General features: G+C 37.4%; 1 protein-coding gene across 1 annotated transcript in view; it reads right to left on the bottom strand.

Annotated features, from left to right (window-relative positions):
* ATRX (ATRX chromatin remodeler) overlaps positions 1-15,020 on the bottom strand; it is a 256,836-nt gene that overhangs the window by 32,730 nt on the left and 209,086 nt on the right. The window contains exons 31-32 of the mRNA XM_060137872.1: positions 5,544-5,721; positions 4,740-4,934 (exon numbers count right to left, since the gene is read on the bottom strand). Coding sequence (XP_059993855.1) covers positions 4,740-4,934; positions 5,544-5,721 — 373 coding nt within the window. The remainder of the gene's footprint in view (positions 1-4,739; positions 4,935-5,543; positions 5,722-15,020) is intronic.

Here is a 15,020-nt window from a genome sequence, read left to right as displayed (position 1 = left end):
AAGCCCAGGGAACAAAATTAACATTTATTGAGTACCTACATCATGCCTGGTACTTCTCTATCCCCATTGCTACCACCTTACTCCAGGCCTGCATTACCTCTCTCATGCGGATCATTTTAATAGCATACTAACAAGTATCTTATCCATTTTCTTTTCTCCAATCCATCCTGCACACTGACACCCAAAGTGATTTTTCTAAAATGAAAATTTGATGTTGGTCTTTTGTTTAAACTCATTAAATAGATCCCACAGCCTGTAACACAATGTCCAAGCTCTCTAACTTCTACGATCTGATTCCCATCTACCTTTCCAGTCTTTCTCTCGCCTCTTCCCATGCCCACCCTTATACTGTACACCCCTATCTCCTTACACGCCATTATTTATTTTTAACTACCTGAGGTTCCTAAAACTTGCAATGCTGTTTTATGCACGTTTCTTTTTTTCTGCTCCTCCCCTTGAAGGGCCTTCATCTTTTGCCCTCATAGCGATGCACAGAGCTACCATGTCTATTTTCAACATCAGTTCAAGTCCCCTAATGTCAGCTCCCCATCCCCAACTTTTCCAAGAAAGAACTGAATATTCCTTCCTGTACAGGGTGCCTATACAGATTTCTATTACAGGACCCATAATTTTTATTGTTACGGTATGTTTATTTAGACTGTAGGCTCCTTGTGAGCAGGAACCTAGTCTTATTTACCAAAGTATCCTTACTAACCAGCACAATAATTGGCACATCACAGGTACCTACAAAGTTTTTAACCAATTAATAAATAAATAAGCTTCATTACTTAGGTTAAAGGTTTTTCACTGCCTACCAAAAGGTATAGTCTATCATCAGTGATTGAGTTCCATCATTTATTTCCTTGAAATGTCTGTTTCACTCCACAATCATCACCTTATTATATGTCCTCATCCTGCATTTTAATGCCACACTAATTTTCCAAAAGCCCACATTCATCATAAAAGAGCCCCATTCATGAACTTACAGTGAATACTATTTTACATCCAAATGCCTCCATTTACCTTTAATGTCTCTCCAAAAGCTGGTCCTACCTTTACCTATCCAATTTCAACTCGTCATCTGGCCAATTTCTTCATCATAGCTTGAGTCTGGTACATAAATTCTTACCCTTTCCTTTCACCCAAACTGTTTCATTCTATATTCACACCTTATTCTTACCTAATCCAATTAAATACTAACCATCACTTATGGGCCAGTCTGATTTTTTTCCATTAAAACTGTACCTGAATGCACCCCCTCCATTTTTTAACCATATGCTATAGTGAATACATTCAGTACCAGTCACATCAGCACTTCATTCTTTTGTTTTTAAGAATGTTACTTTTTTCTCTCCAAGTGGAGAGAAAAATTTACTCCTTCAGGTAGATCTCATATACATCCTATTGTATTTCCTTTTAGATCCCTAACAATTCTTAGTTACTATGACAGTAAGCCATCATTATATGGTACAGTGTTTTAAAAACTTTTTAAAAGCTTTTTTAAAACTAAAAAAGTCCTCTTTTTAAATAAAATATTATGTTGCAGCCCAATACATAAAATTGATAAAAGGAGAGGGACTCTGATCGAAATGGGATGCAGAGCTTGGAGTGCTGCCCATCTGGCCTTCCCCAACTTGCTTAGCCACATGGTAGCCCTGGAGCACCTCTGAAAATCTCCTGAGGATCTTTGGAATACAATTTGAAAACTACTGTGTTCAAGTTCTAGCTCTAACACTTATTGGCCATGTACCCTTGGGTAATCACAAACTCTCTAAGTTTCAATTTCCTGAGATAATGAGTATACGTGAGAAAGGCCTTTGTAAACTTTAAAGCTTTCTATAAATTTGAGGAATTTACAACTTCACAAGCCGTGAGCTAAACTGGTTATATTATACAATCTTAACAATAGTTACATCACCCAATGGTACCGACTGTGAAAGCATTCTATATTTTAAAATCCACCTTTATTTAAAATAAAATAAAGCATTCTAAATATCATCAAATTCTGGGAATCCCAAGTCCTCTGCCTTGTTTCTTGTACTTAGAATTAACTTTCTAATCTCCATTTGGGGGCAATAACGTATAATGATTAAGAGGACATGCTTTTGAGTTGGGCAGACTTGGTTTGAAAGCCAGCTTTACCACTAATTAGGTGTGTAAACTTGGATAAGTTACATAAACCTCCCCAAGCCTTAATTTCCTCATCTCAAAAATGAGAACAGCACTAACAGCTTTTCAGTTGCTGCTAGATTAAGGAAAATAACCTGAACTAATTATTTAGCACAGAGTATGAAACCAGTAAGAAATCAGTAAGTTAACTATTATTTTCCTCTTGGGAAGAGGCGTGGGAGAGTTGAAGCACTTTGCATTAAAGTAGCATTCAATATTTCTTTTCCTTTTTGTCATGGGCAAAGGGTCATAGCACCAAAAACAAAATACAGTAAGTAAAGTCTATAAATGAAAAAACATGACACCTTTGACAACTCAGAGTGCCAAGTTATAAAACAGATGGTTTCTTTCCAGATATCCTGTAACAATTAAATAGCACTTCTTTACTGCTGGATTTTTTAAATCTTCTTTAAAGCTTAGGCAATGTCTTGCTCTTCTTAATACACCTTCACAATACACCTCAAAGTCAGCAAACAATCAGTAAATGTTTATTAAATTAAACAGATTTCCTACAATCAGACATTTACCATATAACAAATAACTTCAAAGCAACTATCTCTCTCTCTTTTTTTTTTTTTTCAGTACACGGACCTCTCACTATTGTGGCCTCTCCCATTGTGGAGCACAGGCTCCGGACGCACAGGCTCAGCGGCTATGGCTCACGGGCCCAGCCGCTCCGCGGCATGTGGGATCTTCCCGGACCAGGGCACGAACCCATGTCCCCTGCATTGGCAGGCGGACTCTCAACCACTGTGCCACCAGGGAAGCCCAGCAATTATCTCTATTCAACTTGGAATGGTAGCTTCCTATGAGAAATATTACTAATCATGGGCTATTTCTCATGAAAATTGAAGTTTAAAGTTAAGTTTAATTTTAGGAAAGAGGCTAATTAAATATAAAATCAGTCTCAATTTGAAAAAGGAAACTTCACTATCTTTAAAATTATAAACATAAATGTGTGCAAGTCTTTAAAGAATACTCTTTGCCATACAAAATTAAGTACCTGATAGGAAAGGTGTTAGGGATATAAGAGTTAAATAAAACAAGGCAAGTATATACTATGCAGTTTTTTTTTTAAAGTAGAGATATAGGTACCAATATGGAAAGATGTTCAAGAAACATCTAGGTGAAAAGAGCAAGTTGTAAAAGAGTATGTATGGTATGAGCCCATTTGTGTTTGTCTGCTTTTAAAGATACACAAACAAATCTGTTTGTGCACAGAAAATTTTCTGAAGACTATTCAAGACCCCTACTCACATTCTATAATAATATAATTAAGAAAGGAAGCCAAATCACTATCAATTTAGTATTTTGTAACATGGAAAGTGAAATGACTCTTCTTTAAAAAGTATTATAAAAATGATAGATTTTAACCTTCATGTGGCCCTAAGCCATTATCAAAGAGATTTGATAGAGACTGTCACAAAACCTCTTTCCTAAATGCTCTATCAGTAAACTTTAAATGGAAGAAAAGTTCATTGATTACAAAAACAAAATATTTGCTTATATAGACAAAGGACGTTTAAAAAATTTTCCCAAATGCTAAATATTCATGGTACTTTAATTGACTTATATACATTGAAAAATAATTAGAGAAATCACTGATTTATATTAATGTTAGAAATATATTTATTTATATTACCTTTTGTTTTAATTAAATGTTCCAACCATATGAAGAACTAAGATACTGTTGAATTTTCTTTACAAATGACTGAAGTTTGGTAAAGTGACACTGTAACCCAGTAGTTGCTTTCCCAATTCTCTTAACAGCTACATGGAACATTAAGTGCTTAAATTTGAAACCAAGACAACAGGAACAGCACCTCCCCCAATAATCTCCCCCCAAAATTACATTTTAGATAATTAGAATAGGTTTAAATATATAAACTCTTTATTTAGATCAGAGAACATACAGTTTTCTCACATGTTCAGTAGGGTCAAAATGGTATCTACCATATTAAATTTCTATATTAATATTAAATACTGTTTTCTTATCCAAGAACAATGGACCAGAAGACAGATGTAGATACTATTCCTGTCTCTGCCACTTATTAGGTAAAAACTGGGCAAGTCATCGAATGCCTCTGACCCTAAGTTTCCCCAGCTATAAAATGAGAGGACTTTCACACTTGGAAATGTGAAAGTCCTACTTACTTTATGACAGTGAAAAATATCAAGTAGGAGACACTTTTATTTGCTGATTCTTAATTGCTATATGACAACAAAAAATGTTAAGGAAGAGACAATTAAATCTCATATATAATTATTAAAATTATGTATGCCCTCTACTGGAGATTATTAAAAGAGAACCATACTATTTCCTTTAAGGTTTCTACTCAGAAACCCTTTTCTGCAGGGCTGAATTTTTTATTTGGCATAAAATATGTGTTTCAGATTATACTATCTTTTGTGGTGTTATGTGGAGAATTGACCTCTCATTTAAATACAGTTTTATTCTCTTTGAAAAATTCTAAAATATAGCCTTAGATGAATAACTTTCATAGTAGGAATAAAATTTCCTTGGTCCACGTTAGTTTCTTTTTTTAAGCTAACAATTTAAAGATGTTTACCTTTGGCAGCATGGGAGTATCCCTTTTCTTCTTCTTTTCTGAATTAGGGTCATCTAACAAGTCTGGCTCAAAGGTATAAAGTTCAGTAAGCTCATTCATGGTAAAATGACGTTCAACTTGCTGTTGATCAACAACTCGAAAAGACAGTGACTGCTTAGTTACTTGCCGATCATAAATCTTATCTTCCATGGTTCCCTTTGCAAAAAAGAATGAACAATATGCAAATAAATAAATTTTGTAAACATGAAACAATCATGAAGAAATATAGGTTATTGGTTACTACAAAACAGCAGAACTTCATAGTGATATACTGCCATGAAGCAAATTTTATGTACAATGCTGTTTAATTCATGAGAGAATTAAGATTTTAGGAGGTTACTGATGTAAGAATGCAAGAGAACAGTTTAATTCCTTTCCAATGGAATACAATAAGCTCTCAACAATCACTATAAACTGTCTTTATGTAATTTAAGTCTTACTTTCCATAACTTCAGGACAAAAAATTAATAACTAAAATGCCAATATGATCAGTTCCACCCAATCTTTCAATATTAAAAAGAGAATGTAGGGCTTCCCTGGTGGCACAGTGGTTGAGAGTCCGCCTGCCGATGCAGGGGACAAGGGTTCGTGCCCCGGTCCGGAAGGATCCCACATGCGGTGAAGCGGCTGGGCCTGTGAGTCATGGCCACTGAGCCTCCGTGTCCGGAGCCTGTGCTCCACAATGGGAGAGGCCACAACAGTGAGAGGCCCGTGTACCGCAAAAAAAAAAAAAAAAGAGAGAGAGAATGTAAATGATAAACCTACCTGAGCTAAGAACCTATATACATACACAGGTTTAGTTTGTCCAAAGCGATAAACTCTGAATATACTCTGGATGTCATAAGATGGATTCCAAGAAGCATCAAATATAATCACTCGATTAGCAGCTACCAGATTAATTCCAAGAGATCCTGCTTTGGTTGAAATGATAAACAAGCGCCCTCTGAAAATGAAAATACAAAATAAATGTTTAGTAATGAGTGCTACACATATATTTATGATATGACTTCTTTATTCTAAGGCAGTTTTATGAACAATCAAGAGTTCAGAGAATTCATTACTCACTCACTGAAAAAAAGACATGTCTAAGGAGTTGGGTTGATGATTTATATGCACAAGAAGAATCTTACTGCAGTAAAACAAAACAGTCTATTTAGGAATAAAGATAAATATGGAAACCACATGTTTAAAATGTATTCAACGCATTGATAGATTTCTCAGTAAATGTAGAAAATTTACGTACAACTCAAAAAAATATATTCTGTTCACTACTGTTATGAGCACTAACTGCATCAAAATGAAGGGCACTGCCCAAGGCGCTGAGTGTAGTAGCGGAGACTGATATGCAATTACAATATAATGTAACAAATGTAAGAAGAGATGTTAGATAGATGCTAGGTACTGAGGTAAGAAAAATATGATCAAGTAGACAGAGGGCTCCAGGAAGAATGTATTCAAGAAAAAAAAAAACTGATAGATAACCTGCTACGTTGGAACACAAGAATTTATATTTCTCGTTTTTTTTAACATCTTTATTGGAATATAATAGATTTACAAAGTTGTGTTAGTTGGTGCTGTGCAACAAAGTGAATCAGCTAAATGTACACATATATCTCCATATCCCCTCCCTCTTGCATCTCCCTCCCACCCTCCCTATCCCACTCCTCTAGGTGGTCACAAAGCACCAAGGTGATCTCCTGGTGCTATACGGCTGCTTCCCACTAGCTATCTATTTTACATTTGGTAGTGTATATAAGTCCATGCCACTTTCTCACTTCTTCCCAGCTTACCCTTCCCCCTCCCTGTGTCGTCAAATCCATTCTTTATGTCTGTGTCTTTATTCCTGTCCTGCCCCTATGTTCGTCAGAACCATTTTTTTTTTTTTTTTTTGCGGTACTTGGGCCTCTCACTGCTGTGGCCTCTCCCGTTGCGGAGCACCAGCTCCGGACGCGCAGGCTCAGCGGCCATGGCTCACGGGCCCAGCCGCTCCGCGGCACGTGGGATCTTCCCGGACCGGGGCACGAACCCGTGTCCCCTGCATCGGCAGGCGGACTCTCAACCACTGCGCCACCAGGGAAGCCCAGAACCATTTTTTTTTAAGATTCCATATATATGTGTTAGCATAGGGTATTTATTTTTCTCTTTCTGACTCACTTCACTCTGTATGACAGTCTCTAGGTCCATCCACCTCACTACAAATAACTCAATTTCGTTTCGTTTTATGGCTGAGTAATATTCCACTGTATATATGTGCCACATCTTCTTTATCCATTCATCTGTTGATGGACACCTAGGTTGCTTCCATCTCCTGGCTATTGTAAATATTGCTGCAGTGAACATTGTGGTACATGACTCTTCTTGAATTATGGTTTTATCAGGGTATAATTATAATGCCCAATAGTGGGATTGCTGTGTCATATGGTAGTTCTATTTTGTTTTTTTAAGGAACCTCCATACTATTCTCCATAGTGGCTGTATCAATTTACATTCCCACCAACAGTGCAAGAGGGTTCCCTTTTCTCCACACCCTCTCCAGCATTTACTGTTTGTAGATTTTTTGATGATGGCCATTCCGACTGGTGTGAGGTGATACCTCATTGTAGTTTTGACTTGCATTTCTCTAATGATTAGTGATGTTGAGCATCCTTTCATGTGTTTGTTGGCAATCTGTATATCTTCTTTGGAGAAATGGTTATTTAGGTCTTCTGCCCATTTTTGGATTGGGCTGTTTTTTTGATATTGAGCTGCATAAGCTGCTTATAAATTTTGGAGATTAGTCCTTTGTCAGTTGCTTCATTTGCAAATATTTTCTCCCATTCTGAGGGTTGACTTTTTGACTTGTTTATGGTTTCCTTTGATGTGCAAAGATTTTAAATTTCATTAGGTCCCATTTGTTTATTTTCATTTTTATTTCCATGTCTCTAGGAGGTGGGTCAAAAAGGATCTTGCTGTAATTTATGTCTTACAGTGTTCTGCCTATGTTTTCCCCTAAGAGTTTTATAGTGTCTGGCCTTACATTTAGCTCTTTAATCCATGGTGAGTTTAATTTTTGTGTATGGTGATAGGAAGTGTTCTAATTTCATTCTTTTACATGTAGCTGTCCAGTTTTCCCCAAACCACTTATTGAAGAGGCTGTCTTTTCTCCATTGTATATTCTGGCCTCCTTTATCAAAGATAAAGTGACCATATGTGCGTGGGTTTACCTCTGGGCTTTCTATCCTGTTCCATTGATCCATATGTCTGTTTTTGTGTCAGTACCATACTGTCTTGATTACTGTAGCTTTGTAGTACATTCTGAAGTCAGAGAGCCTGATTCCTCCAGCTCTGTTTTTCTTTCTCAAGATTGTTTTGGCTATTCGGTGTCTTCTGTGTTTCCATAAAAATTGTGAAATTTTTTGTTCTAGTTCTGTGAAAAATGCTATTGGTAGTCTGAAAGGGATTGCACAGATCTGTAGATTGCTTTGGATTATATAGTCATTTTCACAATGTTGATTCTTCCAATTCAAGAACATGGTATATCTCTCCATCTGTTTGTATCATCTTTAATTTCTTTCATCAGTGTCTTATAGTTTTTTGTCTTATAGTTTTCTGCTACAGGTCTTTTTTCTCCTTAGGTAGGTTTATTCCTAGGTATTTTATTCTTTTGGTTGCAATGGTAAATGGGAATGTTTCCTTAATTTCGCTTTCAGATATTTCATCATTAATGTATAGGAATGCCAGAGATTTCTGTGCATTAATTTTGTATCCTGCTACTTTACCAAATTCGTTGATTAGCTCTAGTAGATTTCTGGTAGCAAATTTCGGATTCTCTATGTATAGTATCATGTCATCCGCAAACACTGAACAGTTTTACTTCTTCTTTTCCGATTTGGATTCCTTTTATTTTTTTTCCTTCTCTGAACGCTGTGCCTAAAGCTTCCAAAACTATGTTAAATAAAAGTGGTGAGAATGGGCAACCTTGTCTTGTTCCTGATCTTACTGGAAATGGTTTCAGTTTTTCACCATTGAGAACGATGTTGGCCCTGGGTCTGTCATACATGGCCTTTACTATGTTGAGGTAGGATCCCTTTATGCCTACTTTCTGGAGAGTTTTTATGATAAATAGGTGTTGAATTTTGCAGAAAGCTTTCTCTGCATCTATTGAGATGATCATATGGTTTTTATCCTTCAATTTGTTAATATGGTGTATCACAATGATTGAGTTGCATATATTGAAGAATCTTTGCATTCCTGGGATAAACCCCACTTGATCATGGTGTATGATCCTTTTAATGTGCTGCTGCAATCTGTTTGCTAGTATTTTGTTGAGAATTTTTGCATCTATGTTCATTAGTGATACTGGCCTGTAGTTTTCTTTTTTTGTGACATCTTTGTCTGGTATTAGTATCAGGGTGATGGTGGCCTCCTCAAATGAGTTTGGGACTGTTCCTCTCTCTGCTATATTTTGGAAGAGTTTGAAAAGGATAGGTGTTATCTCTTCTCTAAATGTTTGAGAGAATTCGCCTGTGAAGCCATCTGGTCCTGGGCTTTTGTTTGTTGGAAGATTTTTAATCACAGTCTCAATTTTAGTGCTTGTGATTGGTCTGTTTATACTTCCTATTTCTTCCTGGGTCAGTCTCAGAAGGTTGTGCTTTCCTTAGAATTTGTCTGTTTCTTCCAGGTTGTCCATTTTATTGGCGTATAGTTGCTTGCAGTAATCTCTCATGATCCTTCGTATTTCTGCAGTGTCATTGTGACTTCTCCTTTTCACTTCTAATCCTGTTGATTTGAGTCTTCTCCCTTTTTTTCTTGATGAGTCTGGCTAATGGTTTGTCAATCTGTTTACCTTCTCAAACAACTACCTTTTAGTTTTATTGATCTTTGCTGCTGTTTCATTTCTTTTTCATTTATTTCTGATCTGATTTTTATGATTTCTTTCCTTCTGATAACTTTGGGTTTTTCTTGTTCTTCTTTCTCTAATTGCTTTAGGTGTAAGGTTAGGTTATTTATTTGAGATGTTTCTTGTTTCTTGAGGTAGGATTGTATTGCTATAAACTTCACTCTTAGAACTGCTTTTGCTGCATCCCATAGGTGTTGGGCCATCGTGTTTTCATTGTCATTTGTTTCTAGGTACTTTCTGATTTCCTCTTTGATTTTTTCAGTGATCTCTTGGTTATTTAGTAGTGTACTGTTTAGCCTCCAGGCGTTTGTATTTTTTCCAGTTTTTTTCCCTATAATTGATACCTAGTCTCATAGCGTGGTGGTTGGAAAAGATACTTTATATGATTTCAATTTTCTTAAATTTACCAAGGCTAGATTTGTGCCCCAAGATATGATCTATCCTGGAGAATGTTCCATGAGCACTTGAGAAGAAAATGTATTCTGTTCTTTTGGGGTGGAATGTCCTATAAATATCAATTAAGTCCATCTTGTTTAATGTATCATTTAAAGCTTGTGTTTCCTTATTTATTTTCATTTTGGATGATCTATCCATTGGTGAAAGTGGGGTGTTAAAGTCCCCTACTATGATTGTGTTACTGTTGATTTCCCCTTTTATGTCCATTAGCATTTGCCTTAAGTATTGAGATGCTCCTATGCTGGGTGCATAAATATTTACAATTGTTATATCTTATTCTTGGATTGATCCCTTGATCATTATGTAGTGTCCTTCTTTGTCTCTTGTAGTAGTCTTTATTTTAAAGTCTATTTTGTCTCATATGAGAATTGTTACTCCAGCTTTCTTGTGATTTCCATTTGCATGGAATATCTCTTTCCATACCCTCATTTTCAGTCTGTATGTGTCCTTAGGTCTGAAGTGGGTCTCTTGTAGATAGCATATATATGGGTCTTGTTTTTTAATCCATTCAGCCAGTCTATGTCCTTTGGTGGGAGCATTTAATCCATTTACATTTAAGATAATTATCAATATGTATGTTCCTATTACCATTTTCTTAATTGTTTTCGGTTTGTTATTGTAGGTCTTTTCCTTCTCTTATGTTTCCTGTCTAGGGAAGTTCCTTTAGCATTTGTTGTAAAGCTGCTTTGGTGGTGCTGAATTCTCTTAGCTTTTGCTTGTCTGTAAAGGTTTTAATTTCTCTGTCAAATCTGAATGAGATCCTTGCTGGGTAGAGTAATCCTGGTTGTAGGTTTTTCCCTCTCATCACTTTAAATATGTCCTGCCACTCCCTTCTGGCTTGCAGAGTTTCTGCTGAAAGATCAGCTGTTAACCTTACAGGCATTCCCATTTATGTTATTTGTTGCTTTTCCCTTGCTGCTTTTTAGATTTTTTTCTTTGTATTTAATTTTTGATAGTTTGATTAATATGTGTCTTGGCGTATTTCTCCTTGGATTTATCCTGTATTGGACTCCCTGCACTTCCTTGACTCGATTGACAATTTCCTTTCCCATATTAAGGAAGTTTTCAACTATAATCTCGCCAAATATTTTCTCAGTCCCTTTCTTTTTCTCTTCTTCTTCTGGGACCCCTATAATTTGAATGTTGGTATACTTAATGTTGTCCCAGAGGTCTCTGAGACTGTTCTCAATTCTTTTCATTCTTTTTTTCTTTTTCAATTCATTTATTTTTGGCTGCATCGGGTCTTCATTGCAGTGTGTGGGCTTCTCATTGAGGTGGCTTCTCTTGTTGTGGAACACGGGCTCTAGGAACACAGGCTTCAGTAGTTGTGCCTTGCGGGCTCTAGAGCGCAGGCTCAGTAGTTGTGGCACACAGGCTTAGTTGCTCCGTGGCCTGTGGGATCTTCCCAGACCAGGGCTCAACCCATGTCCCCTGCATCGGCAGGTGGATTCTTAACCGCTGCGCCAAAAGGAAAGCCCCATTCTTTTTTTATTTATTATGATCTGCAGTAGTTATTACCACTATTTTATCTTCCAGGTCACTTATCTGCTCTTCTGCCTCAGTTATTCTGCTATTGATTCCTTCTAGAGAATTTTTAATTTCATTTATTGTGTTGTTCATCATTGTTTGTTTGCTCTTTAGTTCTTCTACGTTCTTGTTCAACGTTTCTTGTATTTTCTCCGTTCTGTTTCCCAGATTTTGGATCATCCTTCCTATCATTACTCTGAATTCTTTTTCAGGTAGACTGCCTATTTCCTCTTCATTTGTTTGGTCTGGTGGGTTTTTACCTTGCTCCTTCACCTGCTGCATATTTCTCTGTCATCTCATTTTGCTTAACTAACTGTGTTTGGGGTCTCCTTTTTGAAGGCTGCAGGTGCATAGTTCCTGTTGTTTTTGGTGTTTGCCCCCAGTGGCTACGGTTGGTTCAGTGGCTTGTGTAGGCTGCCTGGTGGAGGGGACTGGTGCCTGTGTTCCAGTGGATGAGGCTGGATCTTGTCTTTCTGGTGGGCAGGACTGTGTCTGGTGGTGTGTTTTGGGGTGTCTGTGACCTTATTATGATTTTAGGCAGTCTCTCTGCTAATGGGTGGGGCTGTGTTCCTGTCTTTCTAGTTATTTGGAATGCGGTGTCCAGCACTGGAGCTTGCTGGTCACTGAGTGGAGCTGGGTCTTAGCGTTGAGATGGAGATCTCTGGGAGAGCTCTCACCGATTCATATTATGTGGGGCTGGGAGGGCTCTTGTGGTCCAATGTCCTGAACTTGGCTCTCCCACCTCAGAGGCACAGGCCTGACACCCAGCCGGGGCACGAAGACCCTGTCAGCCACACAGCTTTTTTCTCTTTTCCTTGGTGCTTCGTCTAGTTTCACTTGCTCGTAGACTGTGGCGTGAAGAAGCCTTGCCCTGGGTGCTGCAGACCAGAGTTCCTAGTGTGAAAATCTGAACAGACGTTCTTAATTTTAATGAAGCTCACCTTATCAATCTTTCCTTTTATTGTTAGCAGTCTGTGTGCCCTGTTTATGAAAAATTTCCTACTACAAATCAGGAGAATAATCCATACTGTTTGTCTTCTAAAACCTTTATGTTTTAGCTTCAACACTGACATCTATGAACTACTGTGAATTAGTTATCAGGAAAATACAGATTAAGACTATGAAGCCTTATTGCTACATATCTATGACAATGGCTTAAAGAAACAGACACCAGGGGCTTCCCTGGTGGCACAGTGGTTGGGAGTCCACCTGCCGATGTGGGAGACACGGGTTCGTGCCCTGGTCAGGGAGGATCCCACATGCCGCGGAGCGGCTGGGCCCGTGAGCCATGGCCGCTGAGCCTGCGTGTCCAGAGCCTGTGCTCCGCAATGGGAGAGGCTACAACAGTGAGAGGCCCACGTACCGCAAAAAAAAAAAAAAAAAAAGAAAAACAGACATCATCAATTGATAGTGAGGACAGATAACAAATGAAACAGGTACTCTACTAGCTGGAGTGCAAATTGGTACTACCTTTTTGGAAAAATGTTTTGGCAGTATAAGCTAAAGCTGAATATGCACATACCTATTACATAGCAATCCCACTTCTAGACATACATACACAACACAAGCACATGCATATGTTTACTCTAAGACAGATATAATTCTTTAAAAGTGTAATCTTTGGACTTCCAATTCTGGAAAGATGGAACAGACATGCTGTTCCCTATTCCTCGCCATAAGTACAGCTAAAATGCCTGGATATTATATGTAAAGTGAACATAAGATTTTTCTAAAAAGTGAGGAGAAGGAAGCATACTGGCTTGGGACCTAAGACAGAACATGGCAGTGAGTTCCACAGGCTTTCTTTTTGCCTCATATATTCCAGACTGAGTGTTGAAGAGCCCAGCAATCTGGAAATATCAGTGGGTGCTGTCAAAATAAATCTCCAAGAAAAGTCTTCTCTCTCTAGCAAAAGGACCAAACGAAAGGCAGACTAGTAAGACAGAGAGCTTTAAAACAACAACCATTTGACTCCAGTCAAATGGTACAGAAAAAATGCAGTGTACCTCCACCCCTGTCACTAAAGGCTGAGTGGGAAGCCCAAACTTCTACCCTCATGTAGTTGTAACAAGGCATACTGCCAGACAGTGCTGTCAGATACGTTTGAGTTAACCAAGTCCTCCCACCAGCCCAGCAGTGTCAGATAAGACCACATAGGGATCCAGGATATCCACCCCCACCCAGTGGTTATAAGAAAAATCCTCTCCCCCACTACTGGGTTGGTATCAAAGGAGGTCTAGTGGAGAATCAGGAGTTATAACACAACCCATACAGAAGAACAAAATGGAAATTTGAGAACTGAAAAGTACAGTAACAAAAAACTCAATAGATAGGCTCAACAGTAGAATGTAGAGAAGATTCAATGAACTTTGAAAACAGAAGAACAGAAATGACCCAATCTGAATAACAAAAATCAAAAAAAAAAAAAAAAGAAAGAAATAACAGAGACTCTGGGACCTGTAGGACTATAATAAAGATGTAACAGTCTTGTCATCAGAGTCCTAAAAGGAGAAGAGAAAAAAAGAACAGGCTATAAAGGTATTCAAAGAAATAACAGCTGAAAATTACCAAAATTTAGCAAGAAACACAAATGTAGAAATTTAAGAAGCTGAATGAAACACAACGTAAAACCAAAGAAATCCATGCCAGGACACACACAGTCAAACTTCTAAAATCTAAGATAAAGAAAAACTCTTGAAAGAAGTGAGAGAGAAACAGGATCTTAATGACAGGAGAAAAAGCCAATTTGAAAAACAGCAGGTTTTTTAAAAATTAAAATATATCTGACATAATAACTTTGTGTAAAATTAAGGTATACAACATGTTAATTTCATACATTTATATATTGTAATATGATTGCCATTGTAGTGACAACTAAATTCCGAGGTTACATAATTATTTCTTTTTAGTGGTTGGATAAATTAAGTTCTAGCCTCTTAGCAAGTTTGATGATTATAATAAAATATTCTCTGTATCATTAATTGGTTCAGCCACTATGGAAAACAACATGGAGGTTCCTCAAAAAATTAAAAATAGAACTACCACATTATCCAGCCATTCCACTTCTGGGTATATACGCAAAAGAAATTAATACAGGATGTCAAAGAAATATCTGCACAGTCGTGTTTACTGCAGCATTATTCACAACAGCCAAGATACCAAAACAACCTAAGTGCCCATCAGTGGATGAATGAATGAAAAAGATGTGGGATATATATACAATGGAATATTATTCAGCCAAGAAGGATATCTTGCCATATGTGACAACAGATAAACCATGAGTACATTATGCTAAGTGAGATAAGTGAGACAAAGACAAGGATTTTATGGTATCACTTACATGTAGAATCTAAAAAAGCCAAATTTGTAAAAATAGCCAG

This window comes from Lagenorhynchus albirostris, chromosome X (assembly GCF_949774975.1).
Source record: "Lagenorhynchus albirostris chromosome X, mLagAlb1.1, whole genome shotgun sequence".
Taxonomy (NCBI): Eukaryota; Metazoa; Chordata; class Mammalia; order Artiodactyla; family Delphinidae; genus Lagenorhynchus; species Lagenorhynchus albirostris.
The sequence above is the reverse complement of the archived record's forward strand: the minus strand, read 5'-3'. Positions and strand labels throughout refer to the sequence as shown.